At 38.6% G+C, this 17,115-nt stretch overlaps 1 protein-coding gene across 1 annotated transcript; it reads right to left on the reverse strand.

Moving 5' to 3' along the window:
- Positions 1-81: 81 nt before the first annotated feature.
- Positions 82-17,052, reverse strand: ATP5PB (ATP synthase peripheral stalk-membrane subunit b). The gene is made up of 7 exons (XM_070367510.1): positions 16,925-17,052; positions 16,709-16,745; positions 10,000-10,145; positions 7,009-7,172; positions 6,539-6,664; positions 2,937-3,116; positions 82-504 (listed from the first exon to the last, which is right to left on the reverse strand). Exons 1-7 carry the CDS (start codon positions 16,962-16,964, stop codon positions 427-429), a joined length of 771 nt encoding a protein of 256 aa, XP_070223611.1. The 5' UTR covers positions 16,965-17,052; the 3' UTR covers positions 82-426.
- Positions 17,053-17,115: the final 63 nt, after the last annotated feature.

The following is a 17,115-nucleotide window of genomic DNA, read 5'->3' on the forward strand; positions in this document are numbered from 1 at the left end:
GATTATCAGTTCAGTGACATCTTTAATTTTTACCAATAAATGTTGAAATAGTATTTCAGAAAATTATGCATCTTGAAAAACTTTGTTTCAATTGTCACTTTATTGTTAAGATGGCTGAATTAATTACAAATTTAAACTATAACTTTGACAATTTTTAGCCAGGTACCAAATTTTATTCAAAGAAAATGCTTATTTAAAAGTGGTCACAGGACAACTCAAAATGTACAGCAAGATGAATTAGAGAAAGATCTTACTGGCCAACAGATTGTTTCAATTCTTTCATTGTATCAGACTCAAAACTTTTCATTTATAGGAAAGGTAAACTGTAACTTCAGTAGATAGCAATACAGAAAGATTTTATCACATTGACCGGTTTCCATTTAGTCAGTCAACTGTTTCTAGCTGTCTTAATAGGGATAGATGTGTTTACATAACTGGCTGAGCTTGAGCCTTCTTTGCGAGCAGCTTTAGATCTGCAATGCACTTGGCGATTGTTTCCTTCTCCTGTGATAAGGAAAGAGAAAGCTGGTTAGACCTTGTCTAATCACCTTGTCTAATAACAGTCATTCTAAAAGATACCTCCTATAAGATACTAAGGTTACTAAAGAATCTCAAGATGAATTACTGGCTTAAAGATCATCCTCTGTCGTCCCCTTCACCTCCTGCCTTCAATCTTTCCCAACATCAGGGTCTTTTCTAATGAATCAGGTCTTTGCATCAGGTGGCCAAAATACTGGGGCTTCAGCTTCAGTCCTTACAAGGAATAATCAGGACAGATTTCCTTTAGGATTGACTGGTTTGGTCTCTCTGCAGTCCAAGGGACTCTCGAGAGTTGGATTCTCCAACATCACAGTTCAAAATCATCAATTCTTCGGCGCTCAGCTTCTTTTATAGTCCAACTCTCACATCCATACATAACTACTGGAAAAACAATAGCTTTGACTATACGGACCTTTGTTGGCAAAGTAATGTCTTTGTTTTTTAATATGCTGTCTAGGTTTGTCATTGCTTTTCTTTCAAGGAGCAAACGTCTTTTAATTTCATGGCTATAGTCACCATCTGAGGTGATTTTGGAGCCCAGGAAAATAAAGTCTGTCACTGTTTTCATTGCTTCCCTGTCTATTTGCCATGAAGTGATGGGACCGGATGCCATGATCTTCGTTTTATGAATGTTGAGTTTTAAGCCAACTTTTTCACTCTCCTCTTTCACTTTCATCAAGAGGCTCTTTAGTTCCTTGTTTTCTGCCATAAGGGTGGTGTCATCTGTATATCTGAAGTTACTGATATTTCGCCCAGCAATCTTGATTCCAGCTTTACAAAGGGGATAATCAATTATTTAATAAAGCAAAACCAGGGAGTAGTTAAAGTGCCCTGGCTCATAGCTTTTATGAGTGAAACCTGTCTAGAGGTTGAAGCTAGATAATCCTGTAATCATGTGCCACTGATGTTATATTTTACAGCTAATAGTTGCTTGAAAAGGACCAACCTAACAAACATTAGTAATAAACAATGTTAAGAATAAAAATAATTCTTGTCTCTTTTGTACTTTCCAAATTTCTTAAACAAGTATATCACTTCTATATAAAAACATGTAATTTAAAAAACCAATTCATTAAATATTGATAGACCCTGTTTTTCTCCAGCCCTGCATGGTTATGCTGAAAGTGACCAGAAATGCCTAAGTATACTCTTTATTTGGGAAAGAAGAAATCAAGTGATAAACAAGTAAATAAAAATAAATAAATAGATGAAAATAGAAAACATTCTGTTAAAGTTCAATGAATTTAGCAGCTGAGGAGAGGAAATGGAATGGACATCACAGAATTAGAAAATGGAAGAGGCTCAGAAATAGACTTGCCCAGTTTTTGTTTCACAGAGAAGTATGTTGGTCAGATATGCAGATGACACCACCCTTATGGCAGAAAGTGAAGAAGAACTAAAAAGCCTCTTGATGAAAGTCAAAGAGGAGAATGAAAAAGTTGGCTTAAAGCTCAACATTCAGAAAACTAAGACCATGGCATTTGGTCCCATCACTTCATGGGAAATGGATGGGGAGACAGTGGAAACATTGGCTGACTTTATTTTTTTGGGCTCCAAAATCACTGCAGATGGTGACTGAAGCCATGAAATTAAAAGATGCTTGCTCCTTGGAAGAAAAGTTAAGACCAACCTAGATAGCATATTGAAAAGCTGAGATATTACTTTGCCAACAAAGGTCCATCTAGTCAAGGCTATGGTTTTTCCAGTGGTCATGTATGGATGTGAGAGTTGGACTGTGAAGAAAGCTGAGCGCCGAAGAATTGATGCTTTTGAACTGTGGTGTTGGAGAAGACTCTTGAAGAATCCTGTGGACTGCAAGGAGATCCAACCAGTCCATTCTGAAGGAGATCAGCCCTGGGATTTCTTTGGAAGGAATGATGCTAAAGCTGAAACTCCAGTACTTTGGCCATCTCACTGGAAAAGACTGATGCTGGGAGGGATTGGGGGCAGGAGGAGAAAGGGACGACAGAGGATGAGATGGCTGGATGGTATCACCGACTCGATGGATGTGAGTCTGAGTGAACTCCGGGAGTTGGTGACGGACAGGGAGGCCTGGCGTGCTGTGATTCATGGGGTCGCAAAGAGTCGGACATGACTGAGCGATTGAACTGAACTGATGTTGGTTAATGTTTCCCAGATGATGGAACCTGAACATAAGTGGGCCATAACAAGTGTTCTCAATGATCTTTCCACTATGAGTGAGAATTCTTTGGTAACCAAACTCTGAGGAAGGAGGAAACCTACCATGGCAGTTGTGCAGCACTTTCTAGGTTACCACTAACCAGAAAAACGAACCAGGGCTATCCCATTATTGCTAGGCTAAAGACTCCCTGCCAGCTATCCCTATACTATCAGAGTTATCAATACAACTCCAGAAGCTTTGAAACATCATGTACCTGCTGTGCAGAGATGCTCTGCACCACACGCTTCTCCACCCAGTTTATCATGTGCTCTTGTTCCTTCTGACGCATCATATTCTGCACAGAGATGTGATAGTCCAGGCGATTCTTTACCTCCCTGTATACTCTATGCAGCCGTTCCCGGTAAGTAACCTCCAAGGCCATAGCAATGTTATTCTGAAGCAAAATTAAGAAGTGATGAAAAATTGCTTGCACAAAGGATTACTTCCATTCTGAGGATTCTGCCTCTTAGAACAGCTACCACTTAACTGTATTTTATGCAAAGTTCATTTGTTTAATATGAACAGGTAATACATCTATTGGGTTAAAAGAAAATCTAACAGCATATAGTAAAAATATATTTAAAAGTATATACAGTAAAAAATTAAGCCCTCTCCAGCCCCCTCATAGGCTATCATCTTCCTATATTTCTTGTATTTTCTCCCAGAAATACTTAATAAACAAACATACATATATGTACACACATAAACATCACTTTTACTGGTTATGGCATATAGACCCATCTCAGTTTTAAAACTTATATTGGATTCTACTATTTTTGTGTCTCACAACACATAATTTATTTAACTAAGCTCTATTAACAGATTAGGTTGCTTGTAATTCTTTCAACTACATATTGCAGTTTACATCTTTGCATTTATGTCTGAATATCTGCTGGGTTAAATAATAGCTAACATCTGTTGAGTATCTACTATCTTCTAAACACTGTGTCAATTCAATTAAATCTTAAAATCACACCATAGGATAGTTACTATATTCATTTTACAGTGAGGAAAACTGAGGCAGAAACCAAGGAATCTGTCTAACGTTACAGGGTCATTGAATTATGAAGCCAAGGCCTGAATATGAGGGGTCAGGCTACAAAACCCATGCTCTTAAAGATTCATTTTAAATTGTGATTAACATTGTCAAATTCTACAGAAAAGTTGTACTGCTCCATTCTTTCATCAGCAACACAAACAGCCTGATCAACAGTGTTTATAAAACCTTTACTTTCTGCTATTCTGATAGGCAGAAAAAAATGATCAATTTTAATTGTTGTTATATAAGGAGAAAATTTACATACTTAGAAGTCATTTACATTTACTTATATCTTTATAAATTGTTCATGTCCTATGCCTAGTTTTCTACTGGAATGTTGGTCTATCCTAAGGTAACTACCCTTTTGTATCACATGGAATGCAAGTGTCCTTTTATCTCTAACTTTGGTTTATGGTAATTTCTACATGCAGAGTTTAAATTTTTAAAAATGAGATTAACTTAACAATTTTTCCTCCTATAGTTTCCTGGGTTTTTGAAAACTGAGGTATAATTGATATACAATATTATATTAATTTCAGGTACACAAACACAATGATTTGGTATTTGTATATATTGTGAAAGGATCACCAGAATGAGTTTAGTTAACATCCATCACTACCCAAGTTTCTGGATTTTGTTGTCTTATTGGAAACATCTTGTCTTTCCAAAGGTATTGTATTGTTTTTCATGTTGTCTTTTTCTTAAGGTTTCATTTCTAGTTTTTATACCTCTTATTTCTTTTTCTTCTCTAATATTAGCTACTGTATCCAGAATAATAATCAATAAAGCGACAGGGATATTGTCATTTTCTAGCCTGTAATGAGAATCTTTATACATCTCCCTGTTAAGTATAAAGGTTTGAGATATTAAGCTCAAGTAGGCCCTATCTTCTTTCTCCTCAAATCTCAAATACTGCCTTGACTACTTTCCTGTTCAGCAAATGACCTAACTTCCTATTTCACTGAGAAAAAGGAAACAAAGAACTTCACAAGCTTGTACCACTCTATCAGCTAATCTACCTCAACCCATACATACTTTGCCTTCCTTTAACTATGGAACTGCTGATGCTCCTGAAGCCAACCCTTCCACCTGCGTACGCCAAGCCCTCTAGCCCTACCAAAGGACACTGCTCTAGCAAATTCCTCCCTATGCATACCCCTTTCTTGCATCAAAGTTTCTCTCTACTAATTTCTATCAGGTCCTAACATGTAATTATACTTTCTATCGTTTAAAAAATCTTTTGGTTACTAAATCCTCTCCTCCGAGCTACTAATTTCTTTGCCCAACAATATTCTAACTCCTTCACAATTCTGACAGTGATTTACACCCAGACTCCTATTCTCCTCTTCCATTTTTTTCCTTTAATTTATTCCAACCACTTCACTAAAACAGCCCTTAACCAAGGTCTCCAACCTTCATACTGCTAAATCCGATGCCAAATTCTTAGGCCCTTTATTACTTGACCATTAAGCAGGGCAACTACAAATTAATCCTTGTTTCCACCAGTTATTTTCCTTCTTGTTCTGGTCTTACAGCTGTTAAGTGCCACTTGTAAGCTCATGATTTCCAAGTTCTCCCCGGTGATTCCAGACTCTTGTATCTAATAACTCTTATTTGGCTAATTCACAGGCATTTCAAACCAACACACGCAAGACTGAAGGCTATTTACAACAAGGCCATCAGAGTGACTCTTTAAAACATCAGTGAGATCATATCACTCCTCTGCCTAAAAGATTCAATGACTTTCTCTCATCCTAAGTACAAGTCAAAGTTCTCACAGAAGCCTATGAGACTTCATATGATCCAGCCCTTGGCCACTCTCTGCCTTGCTTCCTCTTACCTTCATCCTCACCCATTCTACTTCAGCTACGTTGGCCTTCTTACTTTCCTTTGTCTATATCAAGTAAGCTTCCAGGGTTAGGGCCCTTGTGATTGTTCTTCCCTCTGTCTGCAATACTATTTCCTCAGACATCAGGTTCAAATATCACATCAGAAGCTTTTCTAAACTGCTGAACAAAACAGTTAACTCCCTCCTTCTAAAATTTCTTTTCCTTTAACATAAGTTCATTATTCTACAGGTACTTCACACAAGTTGACATTCATATCTGCTTATTATTATTTTTTTCTTTTCCTTCTCTCAACCCTTGGCTAAATAGGCACCAAGAAAGCAGACTTGGTTTTGTTCTCTGCTGTAATCCTAGCACCCTGCCTTGACCAGTGTCCACACTTAAAATGTATCTATTAAGTATTTCATGAATAAATAAAAATTTTAATCACTATCATTTGATTCTTACAAAAAGCTACATCTTCAAAAGCCAGGTTTTGTGTGACATATTAGTTATGATGCAGGAAGAATTCTCCGGCTGTAACCTATGCATGAAGAGATTTCTGAGGATTTCAAACATAATGTGCCAAGTATCTTTAGGGATCCTATTTTAAGACTTTCTTATAACATGCATGTTTGAAATGCATAGCATGTATTTTACCTACTGTATTTTACAGTGAATGTCATTTTTAAACTGGCTTTCTGTGTGGATTTAAAAATATGTTCTTTTATACTTTTTATTCTCTCTAGTTTTAGAGTAATAATTCTAATTATTTATCCACTTGAGGAGTCGTAGATATCTAAATAGCTTTAACAGTCAATCCCCACCCAAATACTCCTTTTTCCAAGTAAAATATGCTCAAACTATACAACCTTCATATGATTGTAAATTTTTGTTTTAAATATACACAAATGAGTAATTTCACTCCTCTGAGAAAGTTCTGAAACCTACCCTTTGAACATCAAAAAGGTAATGGCGCTTTTGAACCAGTGCCTGCTGTGACTTCTCCATATCAATAGCATCCTGGATTTGTTTGATGGACGCCTGTTTCACCTCTTCCAGTTGGGCAATTTTTTGCTGCAATTATGATATTTACAACAAAGATCAGTGAAGGTATCTAGGGTAATAAAAAGATTCACTTTATACTTCTTCACATGTGAAAATACCCACACACAAGAACTGCACAAATACTTAACAAGAGTTGCTCACAGTAGCTATGCAGTATCTTGCTGAAAGAACAAAACAACGGAAAAGCTGGAGAAAGTCTGGTAGTTTTAAAAAATTTATCTCAAATTAGTAATTAACATTTATATTGAAATCATTATAATTAGATTCATTTTTATATCCTTTGTTCCTATCACTTGATATCTTTGATGTTTCTAGTACTGTCTAAAACAGGAAATAAGATTTATGGGTCTTACCTCATTGAGTTTATCAGCAAATTCCCCAACAGAAGCACCATATTTTTTAACTATATAGACAAGGAACCCTATTGTTGATATGGCAGAGAAGGTCTCTGGAGTTATCACGTATATTTCTTTGGAGAGTAAATATAAGATAAGCCCAGTTCCAAGCACATAGGGTCCTAAAAGGAAGAAAAAGTTATTTTATGATAGATATGCTGTAATTTTTTTTCCTATTCTTTTTTAAAACTTTTTATTTTGTATTGGGGTATAGGAAGAAGAACAAGCTGGAATCAAGATTGCTGGGAGAAATATCAATACCCTCAGATATGCAGATAACACCATCCTTATGGCAGAAAGTGAAGAGGAACTAAAAAGCCTCTTGATGAAAGTGAAAGGAAAGTGAAAAAGTTGGCTTAAACTTAGCTCAACATTCAGAAAACTAAGATCATGGCATCTGGTCCCATCACTTCATGGGAAATGGATGGGGAAACAGTGGAAACAGTGTCAGACTTTATTTTTTTGGGCTCCAAAATCACTGCAGATGGTGACTGAAGCCATGAAATTAAAAGACGCTTACTCCTTGGAAGAAAAGTTATGACCAACCTAGATAGCATATTGAAAAGCAGAGATATTACTTTGCCAACAAAGGTCCATCTAGTCAAGGCTATGGTTTTTCCAGTGGTCATGTATGGATGAGAGTTGGACTGTGAAGAAAACTGAGTGCCGAAGAATTGATGCTTTTGAACTGTGGTGCTGGAGAAGACTCTTGAGAGTCCCTTGGACTGCAAGGAGATCCAACCAGTCCATTCTAAAGGAGATCAGTCCTGGGTGTTCATTGGAAGGCCTGATGCTAAAGCTGAAACTCCAGTACTTTGGCCACCTCATGCGAAGAGTTGACTCACTGGAAAAGACTCTGATGCTGGGAGGGATTGGGGGCAGGAGGAGAAGGGGACGACAGAGGATGAGATGGCTGGATGGCATCACTGACTCAATGGACATGAGTTTGAGTGAACTCCAGGAGCTGGTGATGGACAGGGAGGCCTTGCGTGCTGCGATTCATGGGGTCGCAAAGAGTTGGACACGACTGAGAGACTGAACTGAACTGATTGTCAATTTACAACAGTGTAATAGTTTCAAGTGAACAGAGAAGGGAATAGGCCATATATATACATGTATCCAGTTAAGCAAAGTTAATAATGATTTTAAATAATCAGATTCAAAGATCAAAGCCTATATGAGAACCAGTAAGGTACAACTGAAAGGACGATAATCTGGACTTAGGGAAATCTGACTTTGCAATTTAGCAACGCTGGACAATACAGAAGATCTCTGAGCTTAGTTTCCTGAACTGTCAAGTGGGAATAGTACCTTCTTCACAGAATTGATGTAACTGAAAAACAATGTATACAGTGTCTAGTACAACTGCTTAACAAACGGGAAGTAGTTTATAAAAATGTCAAGTTACTTTGAGAATAATTTGTGTAGCAAAATACACTATTTATTAAGTGGGGGACACTGGTCAGAATAAAATTTATCCACTCTTGCCGATTTACTCAATGTGAATCTGACACTGGTAATAAACAATTAAAACAAAAGAGACACAATTATAAAGCAACATATAAGTAAAAGACCTAAGTAACAGGACTTTCACTTCCTGTAGTACCTTATTATAAGGCTTCTATTATGGCCATCTTTTTCTTTAACCAGGTCATGAATTATGAAAGGATACAAACCATCATGTACCTTTTAGGATTTTCCTCTGCAACTCACAAGATGCTATGCAGGATTTAAGACAGGTCTTTAGGGGAAGCAGTTTACAGTGTTTCTATGCAATACAAGTACCAAAGGATGTTAGGACATACTATAAGAATAAAAGGGTTACATTCTCAAATGTGTTTTACCCAGTTTCCCACACAAAGTTTACACAGTTCACTTAAAAAAAAAACACCTGCCTTCAGTGTATACATTTTAAATGTGAATTTATTAAAAAAAAAAAAAAAGGCCTATCACATGTAGCATTTTTATCACCTATGGAGATCTGATGTTTCTCACAATTTTAATTATGGAAAAGCTATTTTAGGTCATTCCTTGGAGAGATTAAAAAAAAAATCTTTGATATCCAGTGTTTCACAGTCATAGCTATATTTGGATACAGCAAGAGAAGCAGCGTGTATAATAAAAGTACACTAAACTTAACTGGAGGACCCATGTTTAAGTACTACTCAGTCACTAAAGAGAGAATAAACCTCAGCAAGTTGTCTTCTAGTTCTTCTGGGTAATAAAAATGTCTTCATAGAACTGTTTTACGGATTAAATAAAGTGAAAGCATATGGCGTTACAAAAATGAAAGATTTCAGGACAGTTTAGACCTTTTTAAAAGGAAAAAACTGGTAAGTCCGGTCCAGTTCTTTTTTCATAATCACACACACAATTATACATACAGTACATAGTCTCTATTGCCTTACCTGGCTTTATTTTTATCCATAGTTCTTTCCATCTGAAATGTATATTTTATGGTTATTCTTTTTTTTGGGGGGGGGCACTCCACATGGCTTGAGGGATCTTAGTTGTCCAATCAGGGATTGAAACTGGGCCCCTGCTGTGAAAGCACGAGTTCTAACCACCGGATTGCCAAAAATTCCCCAGTTACTCTCATTTCTTTATTGTCTATCCTACAAAAGAATGTTCCATTATGGCAGGCACTTTAGTTCACCACTGTATGCCTAGAACAGTGCCTAGGATAGGGCAGGCATTCAATAAATTTGGTGTATCAACAAATAGAGACAATGCTATAAAATCAAGTTAAAATCCCCAACAAAATTACTCCAAAGACAAGTTAAAGCAATCAAATCAATTGTTACACTGAATCACTCCCACACTCTACTTTTGAAAACAGCTGACTTGATTTTTCTGGTGTATGTGGAAAAGGTAAGAAGCCACTAAAATTCTAGATTAACATAAACCAGAGCATCCAAACATACTATCAAACACTGGGCAAATGCTCACCTGTTACACCAGTTTTAGGATAAAGGAACTGGAAGAATTCCTCAGGGATCAGCCCAAAACGAACTTTTCCTCCATGTTCAGGAAGAGGTGGTACAGGGGCAAGACTTGGCTGCCCTGTGTGAAAGATCCTCGTTGCCTGCAATACCCTATAGGTAGGAATTATACAAGTTTAAAGCTTATTCTTTAAAGAGAACACAACATATGAACAATTGTAGAAAGAATGGATAGGGATGAGGATTAAGGTAGTTTCCCACTGTCCTGATGGAGAGAGAACAAACCAAGAACAGGAAGGCCAGGGTCCAATAATTAGCTGTGACAAGGGGAAACAACTTACTTAAAGCTTTATGTAATCTTCTACCTAATATTAGAATTCCTCTGTTAAATCTCATAGATAATCTGTCTAGCACCTTACACATCTATTACCAGCACTAAAATATGTAAGAACACAGACTCTGCAGCCAGGCTATTTGGGTTCAAATTCTAATTTACACTTTTGTAATCTGTGATTTCTCTAAGTAAAGTAAAACAAAGAATATGACCTTAGAAGGTTGTTGCGAGGATTAACTGAGTTAAAAAAGTAAAGTATATTGAATGGTGCTCAGCATATGTTAAGTTTTATGTAAATGGATAGTTATTACATAGCTACCGTGTTGTGAGCTCCCTGATGGCAAGAACTTTGACCATTCTGAATATTCTGTGACGGGGTGCTAAACAACCACTAAGTGAAACAGGCTTTTGCAGTGTTGGATATCTCTATGTTCATCCTTTGAACTGCTACGTACATCCTTAAAACTTCTATTGATTAGTTCTAATTTTATTCATTTATTTTGTAAGATAACACCCATGTATCTGGGTTAAATAAACATCTCAGTTCCTTCACAAACCTGATTGTCCATTACAAGCAGCAATCTGATTTTGTTTAAAAAAATGAAGTATACAGAACTGAACATGATACTCTAAGTACAGCTTGACCAATCCATTCATTCTACAAACACATACTGAGAACTTGCTATTGCTATTATTGGGTTTTAACTACTGTACTGTTATCATGAATTTGCCAACTATTCCGGTCTTAAAGTAACTTAAGATTAACAGTTATAGCATACTGGTGTCTTATTAAGATTCTGATGAAATAATATCCTCCAGTCTTTTCATATCTGCTGTCAAGTTTAGTCTCTTTCAGATTATCAGTATGATTTTGTTCCTCACCTCCCCATTCTATCTCTTGACTCCTTGCAATGTAAGAGTTTATATTATTTCACTGACTATGGTTCATCGCTTGTCTTCCAAATATTATTGCTGCTTCCTAATGTACTATGAGCTACCATACTGACTTTTGGAATCCTAGAGTCATGCTCGAGATTCTTAGGAAAATCAGGGTTTCTCAACCTCAGCATTATCAACATTTGGACAACTGACAATTCTTTGCGTGGAGAGCTGTTCTGTGCACTGTAATTAGCAGCATCCTTTATATGCCAGGTGCCAGTAGCATCCTTCCTCCTACCCAGTGCTGACAACCAAACACATCCCTAGACACTGTCACAAGTCCCCTGGAGAACAAAACTGCCCCCGGCTGAGTACAGATTTAAATCACAGCACTAAAGAACTTGCTTTATTGTGAATTTTACCTTTTATCATTAAAATATTCATCTTTTGTTTCATTTAAAAATAAATAATTTTTTTAAAAAAGAACTTGCTTTCAATTCAGTTCAGTTCAGTTGCTCAGTCATGTCCGACTCTTTGCGACCCCATGAACCACAAAACATCAGGTCTCCCTGTCCATCACCAGCTCCTGGAGTCTATCCAAACCCATGTCCATCGAGTCGGTGATACCATCCAAACATCTCATCCTCTGTCGTCCCCTTCTCCTCCTGCTCTCAATCATTCCCAGCATCAGGGTCTTTTCAAATGAGTCAGCTCTTTGCATCAGATGGCCAAAGTACCGGAGCTTCAACTTCAACATTAGTCCTTCCATTGAACACCCAGGACTGATCTCTTTTAGGATGGACTGGTTGGATCTCCTTGCAGTCCAAGGGACTCTCAAGAGTCTTCTCCATCACCACAGTTCAAAAGCATCAATTCTTCGGTGCTCAGCTTTCTTTATAGTTCAACTCTCACATCCATACATGACCACTGGAAAAACCATAGCCTTGACTAGACGGACCTTTGTTGGCAAAGTAATGTCTCTGCTTTTTAATATGCTGTCTAGGTTAGTTATAACTTTTCTTCCAAGGAGTAAGCGTCTTTTAATTTCATGGCTGCAATCACCATCTGCAGTGATTTTGGAGCCCCCAAAAATAAAGTCTGACACTGTTTCCACAGTTTCCCCATCTATCTCCCATGAAGTGATGGGACCAGATGCCATGATCTTCGTTTTCTGAATGTTGAGCTTTAAGCCAAGTTTTTCACTGTCCTCTTTCACTTTCATCAAGAGGCTCTTTAGTTCTTCTTCACTTTCTGCCATAAGGGTGGTGTCATCTGCGTATCTGAGGTTATTGATATTTCTCCTGGCAATCTTGATTCCAGCTTGTGCTTCTTCCAGCCCAGCGTTTCTCATGATGTACTCTGCATAGAAGTTAAATAAGCAGGGTGACAATATACCACCTTGACGTACTCCTTTTCCTATTTGGAACCAATCTGTTGTTCCATGTCCAGTTCTAACTGTTGCTTCCTGACCTGCATACAGGTTTCTCAAGAGGCAGGTCAGGTGGTCTGGTATGCCCATCTCTTTCAGAATTTTCCACAGTTTATTGTGATCCACACAGTCAAAGGCTTTAGTCAATAAAGCAGAAACAGATGTTTTTCTGGAACTCTCTTGCTTTTTTGATGATCCACCAATGTTGGCAATTTGATCTCTGGTTCCTCTGCCTTTTCTAAATCCAGCTTGAACATCTGGAAGTTCATGGTTCATGTATTGTTAAAGCCTGGCTTGGAGAATTTTGAGCATTACTTTACTAGCATGTGAGATGAGTGCAATTGTGTGGTAGTTTGAGTGTCTTTGGCATTGCCTTTCTTTGGGACTGGAATGAAAACTGACCTTTTCCAGTCCTGTGGCCACTGCTGAGTATTCCAAATTTGCTGGCATATTGAGTGCAGCACTTTCACAGCGTCATCTTTCAGGATTGGAAATAGCTCAACTGGAATTCCATCATCTCCAGTAGCTTTGTTCATAGTGATGCTTCCTAAGGCCCACTTGACTTCACAATAGTTGGACACAAATCCTCTCCCTAACTGGCTGCCTTAGTTCAAGCCCTCAGCTACTCTTGCCTAAGAAAGCTAACAATCAAAACCTGGTCTCTTGGCTTCTCTTCAAATACCCCTTCAACCCAGTCCCTCACTGTTGCTTTTAAAGTTTTTAAAATACAAATGTGACTTTAAAACTCTCCAACAGGCTCTCTTCTGGCCATAGTAAACAAAGTACTTAATACAGTATACATGATTCAGCACCTGTTAAGTTTTATAGCCTCCTCTTCCTTCATTCTCCTACTTTCCAGCCATATGCAACTACTTACAGCTTTCCCACATGTTCAACCTGGTTTTAGAAAAGGAACAAAGATCAAACTGCCAACATCTGCTGGATCGTTGAAAAAGCAAGAGAGTTCCAGAAAAACATCTATTTCTGTTTTATTGACTATGCCAAAGCCTTTGACTGTGTGGATCACCACAAACTGTGGAAAATTTTGAAGGAGATGGGAATACCAAATCATCTGATCTGCCTCTTGAGAAATTTGTATGCAGGTCAGGAAGCAACAGTTAGAACTGGACATGGAACAACAGACTGGTTCCAAATAGGAAAAGGAGTAAGTCAAGGCTGTATATTGTCACCCTGCTTATTTAACTTCTATGCAGAGTACATTATTTGAAACACTGGGCTGGATAAAGCACAAGCTGGACTCAAGATTGCCAGGAGAAATATCAATAACCTCAGATATGCAGATGACACCACATTTATGGCAGAAAGTGAAGAAGAACTAAAGAGCCTCTTGATGAAAGTGAAAGAGGAGAGTGAAAAAGTTGGCTTAAAGCTCAACATTCAGAAGGCTGAGATCATGACATCTGGTCCCATCACTTCACTGCAAATAGATGGGGAAACATTGGCTGACTTTATTTTCTGGGCTCCAAAATCACGCAGATGGTGATTGTAGCCATGAAATTAAAAGATGCTTGCTCCTTGGAAGAAAAGTTATGATCAACCTAGACAGCATATTAAAAAGCAGAGACATTACTTTGCCAACAAAGGTCCATCTAGTCAAGGTTATGGTTTTTCCAGTGGTCATGTAGGGATGTGAGAGTTGTACTATAAAGAAAGCTGAGCGCCAAAGAATTGATGCTTTTAAACTGTGGTGTTGGAGAAGACTCTTGAGAGTCCCTTGGACTGCATGGAGATCCAACCACTCCATCCTAAAGGAAATCAGTCCTGAATATTCAATGGAAGGATTGATGTTGAAGCTGAAACTCCTATACTTTGGCCACCTGATGCAAAGAACTGACTCATTTAAAGACCATGATGCTGGGAAAGATTGAGGGCAGAAGGGAATGACAGAGAACAAGATGGTTGGATGGCACCACTGACTCGAGACATGAGTTTGAGTAAACTCTGGGAGTTGGTGATGGACAGGGAGTCCTGGCGTGCTGCAGTCCATGGCAAAGAGTCGGACATGACTGAGCAACTGAACTGAACTGACAGCTTTCTTTGGTGGCTCAGATGGTAATGAATCTGCCTGCAGTGCAGGAGACCTAGGTGTGATCCCTGGGTCAGGAAGGTCCCCTGAAGGAGGGAACAGCAACCGACTCCAGTATTCTTGCCTGGACAATCCCACGGACAGAGCCTGGTGTGCTACAGTCCATGGGGTTGCAGAGTCAGACACGACTGAAGAGACTTAACGTGCACAGTTTTCAAAATAAAAAAGACTGCCTGATGCTGCTTCTACTTGGTATGCCTTTCCCTTAAGGATTGCCAAGACCCACCAGCCTTTAGAATATCTCAAATATATCCTTTACAAAGGCTTCTCCAACTGTGGGCCAACATTTATTCATTCAACAAAACACTTACAGACTCTCTACTTATGTTAGGCACCAACAGTATAACAATAAGCAAAGTCTCAGCCTTAGACATTCTAGTGGGGGTTTGGAGTGTGAGAATGTATATACACACACACACACAATTTCAGACAACTGTAAATTGCATGTAAATTAGGAAGGGAAAGGGCTAAGGAGCAATGGGTCGTGGGGAGAGAGGCTTTTTTGGGAGAGATTAGGTGACATCTGAGCTAATGACCGGGAAAAGAGAGATCAGCAAGGATAAAGATCCTGAGGCAACAATAAGCTTGGCAGTTTTTGGAAGAATGGCAAGAACATCAGTATGGCTGAGAATGAGCTAAAAACAGAAGGTAAGAAGACAAATCAAGAGGTAGGATGGGGTCAACTCATGTTGAACCTTCTGGGTTATTTTAAGTTTGGATTTTATTTCAAGTGGGACAGGCAGCTCTGGAGGGTCTTGCAAGGGAAGGGTGGGGAAAGGACATAATCCCTGTGACTCCTGTGAGAATGGCCTGCAATGGGAAAAGAATATAAATTCAAGGAGACTAGATAGGAGACAACTGAAATAGCTTAGGTGAAATGTAATGGTGGTTCATACTCCAGTAGTAGTGGTAGTGAAAGAATGGTCAGAGTCTGGATATAAGAAGAAAGAAGTGCCTTATGAATGCATTAGAGAAATGTGAATGAGAAAAAAAGGATGTTCCTCACATCTTATACATGTATTTATTACCTATGCTACAAAGAGTTGTTTGTCTGTATGGAATCTTTCTTCTTTGAAATGTTGGAAGCAACCAATGAGTCTTACTTTATTTAACTACAGATAAACCTAAACCACCTTTTCAAGACACAGGACTGTTATCAAATTTTGCAAGATTTAGGATGAAGTCCGGAAGTAAAAAGAAATTACAAAGAAAACTGACACGTTTTATGACATAATATTAGTAACAGGTTCTAACATTAAGCACATAATAAGCACATATTATGTACCAAGCACTGTTTTTAGAGTTCCCAGGAACGTCCCTTAATTCTCATAATCCATAACGTACTATTATATCTATTTTGCCTATGGAGAAATTAAGGTCCCACAGCTTGTTAAGTAGAGGAGCCAAGTTTACTCTCAGCTTCGGAGTCCTCATTGTAAACTACTCCATAGCTATCTCCTCTGCTATGTGAAGGTAGGTACTTATCCATACTCATTTATTTATCTTTGGTTATGGAGGTGCAAGATAAATATTTGCTGAAACACTGAATAATTTCTCTGATATGACAGTAAAATTTGGAATCTGGGAGACAGATTAAAAACTACACGTTTCATTTTTTTATTTAACAAAACTTGCCCTTGGGTATGCAATCTAGTAACCCCGATACAGGCTGCGGCAGCTCTGTCTAGCTGAAGGTCACAAGGGAGAGGGGCGGGGCTTAGGAGACACCAAAAGCAGTTTCTAAACAGTTTAGTTAGAACACATTACTTTTTCTCTTAACCTCTACTATTAGATGATACAATGGTGTTTCAGGCAGTTACAGGATCACACGTAAACGAGACGTTAAGCGTTCCAATATAACCAAAACAAAGGTAATTACTGGCCTAAAGCTAAAGGCAGATTAACCCAGAAGTGAAATGAGGTGATAAAGCAAGGACCAAAGGAGATATTACATCCCTCACACTTACCCTGGACCGAGGAGGGCTGCGTTCTTCAGAGAAGGGGCTACAAAATTACAAAGCGTAGGTTAGCAAGGTCACGATGAAATTTGGTTTGTCTCTTCCTCGGCCCCAAGTCTCACTGCGCTTTTCTTCACGCCCTTTCCTCCCACCCGCTCCAAGCAACCACAGACGCCTCGTTTTACGGTCACTCTGCTATCCAGGACCAGGGTGTGTACCTCTCACCTGCTGCGGCGGCGGCAGAAAGTACCACCCGGGACAGCATTGTCAGGTAGCGTTCACACAGCAATCTTCCCGCCCCAGTGACCCCGACAGAAGAATCTGTCAGGGACAGAAGCAAGATGGACGCTCAGAAGTCTCGCGAGAAGAGAACTTCGTGCCCTTTCCGTCAACTTCCGGTCTTTTCTACCCCTCGC

The sequence above is a fragment of the Bos mutus genome, chromosome 3 (assembly GCF_027580195.1).
Source record: "Bos mutus isolate GX-2022 chromosome 3, NWIPB_WYAK_1.1, whole genome shotgun sequence".
Taxonomy (NCBI): domain Eukaryota; kingdom Metazoa; phylum Chordata; class Mammalia; order Artiodactyla; family Bovidae; genus Bos; species Bos mutus.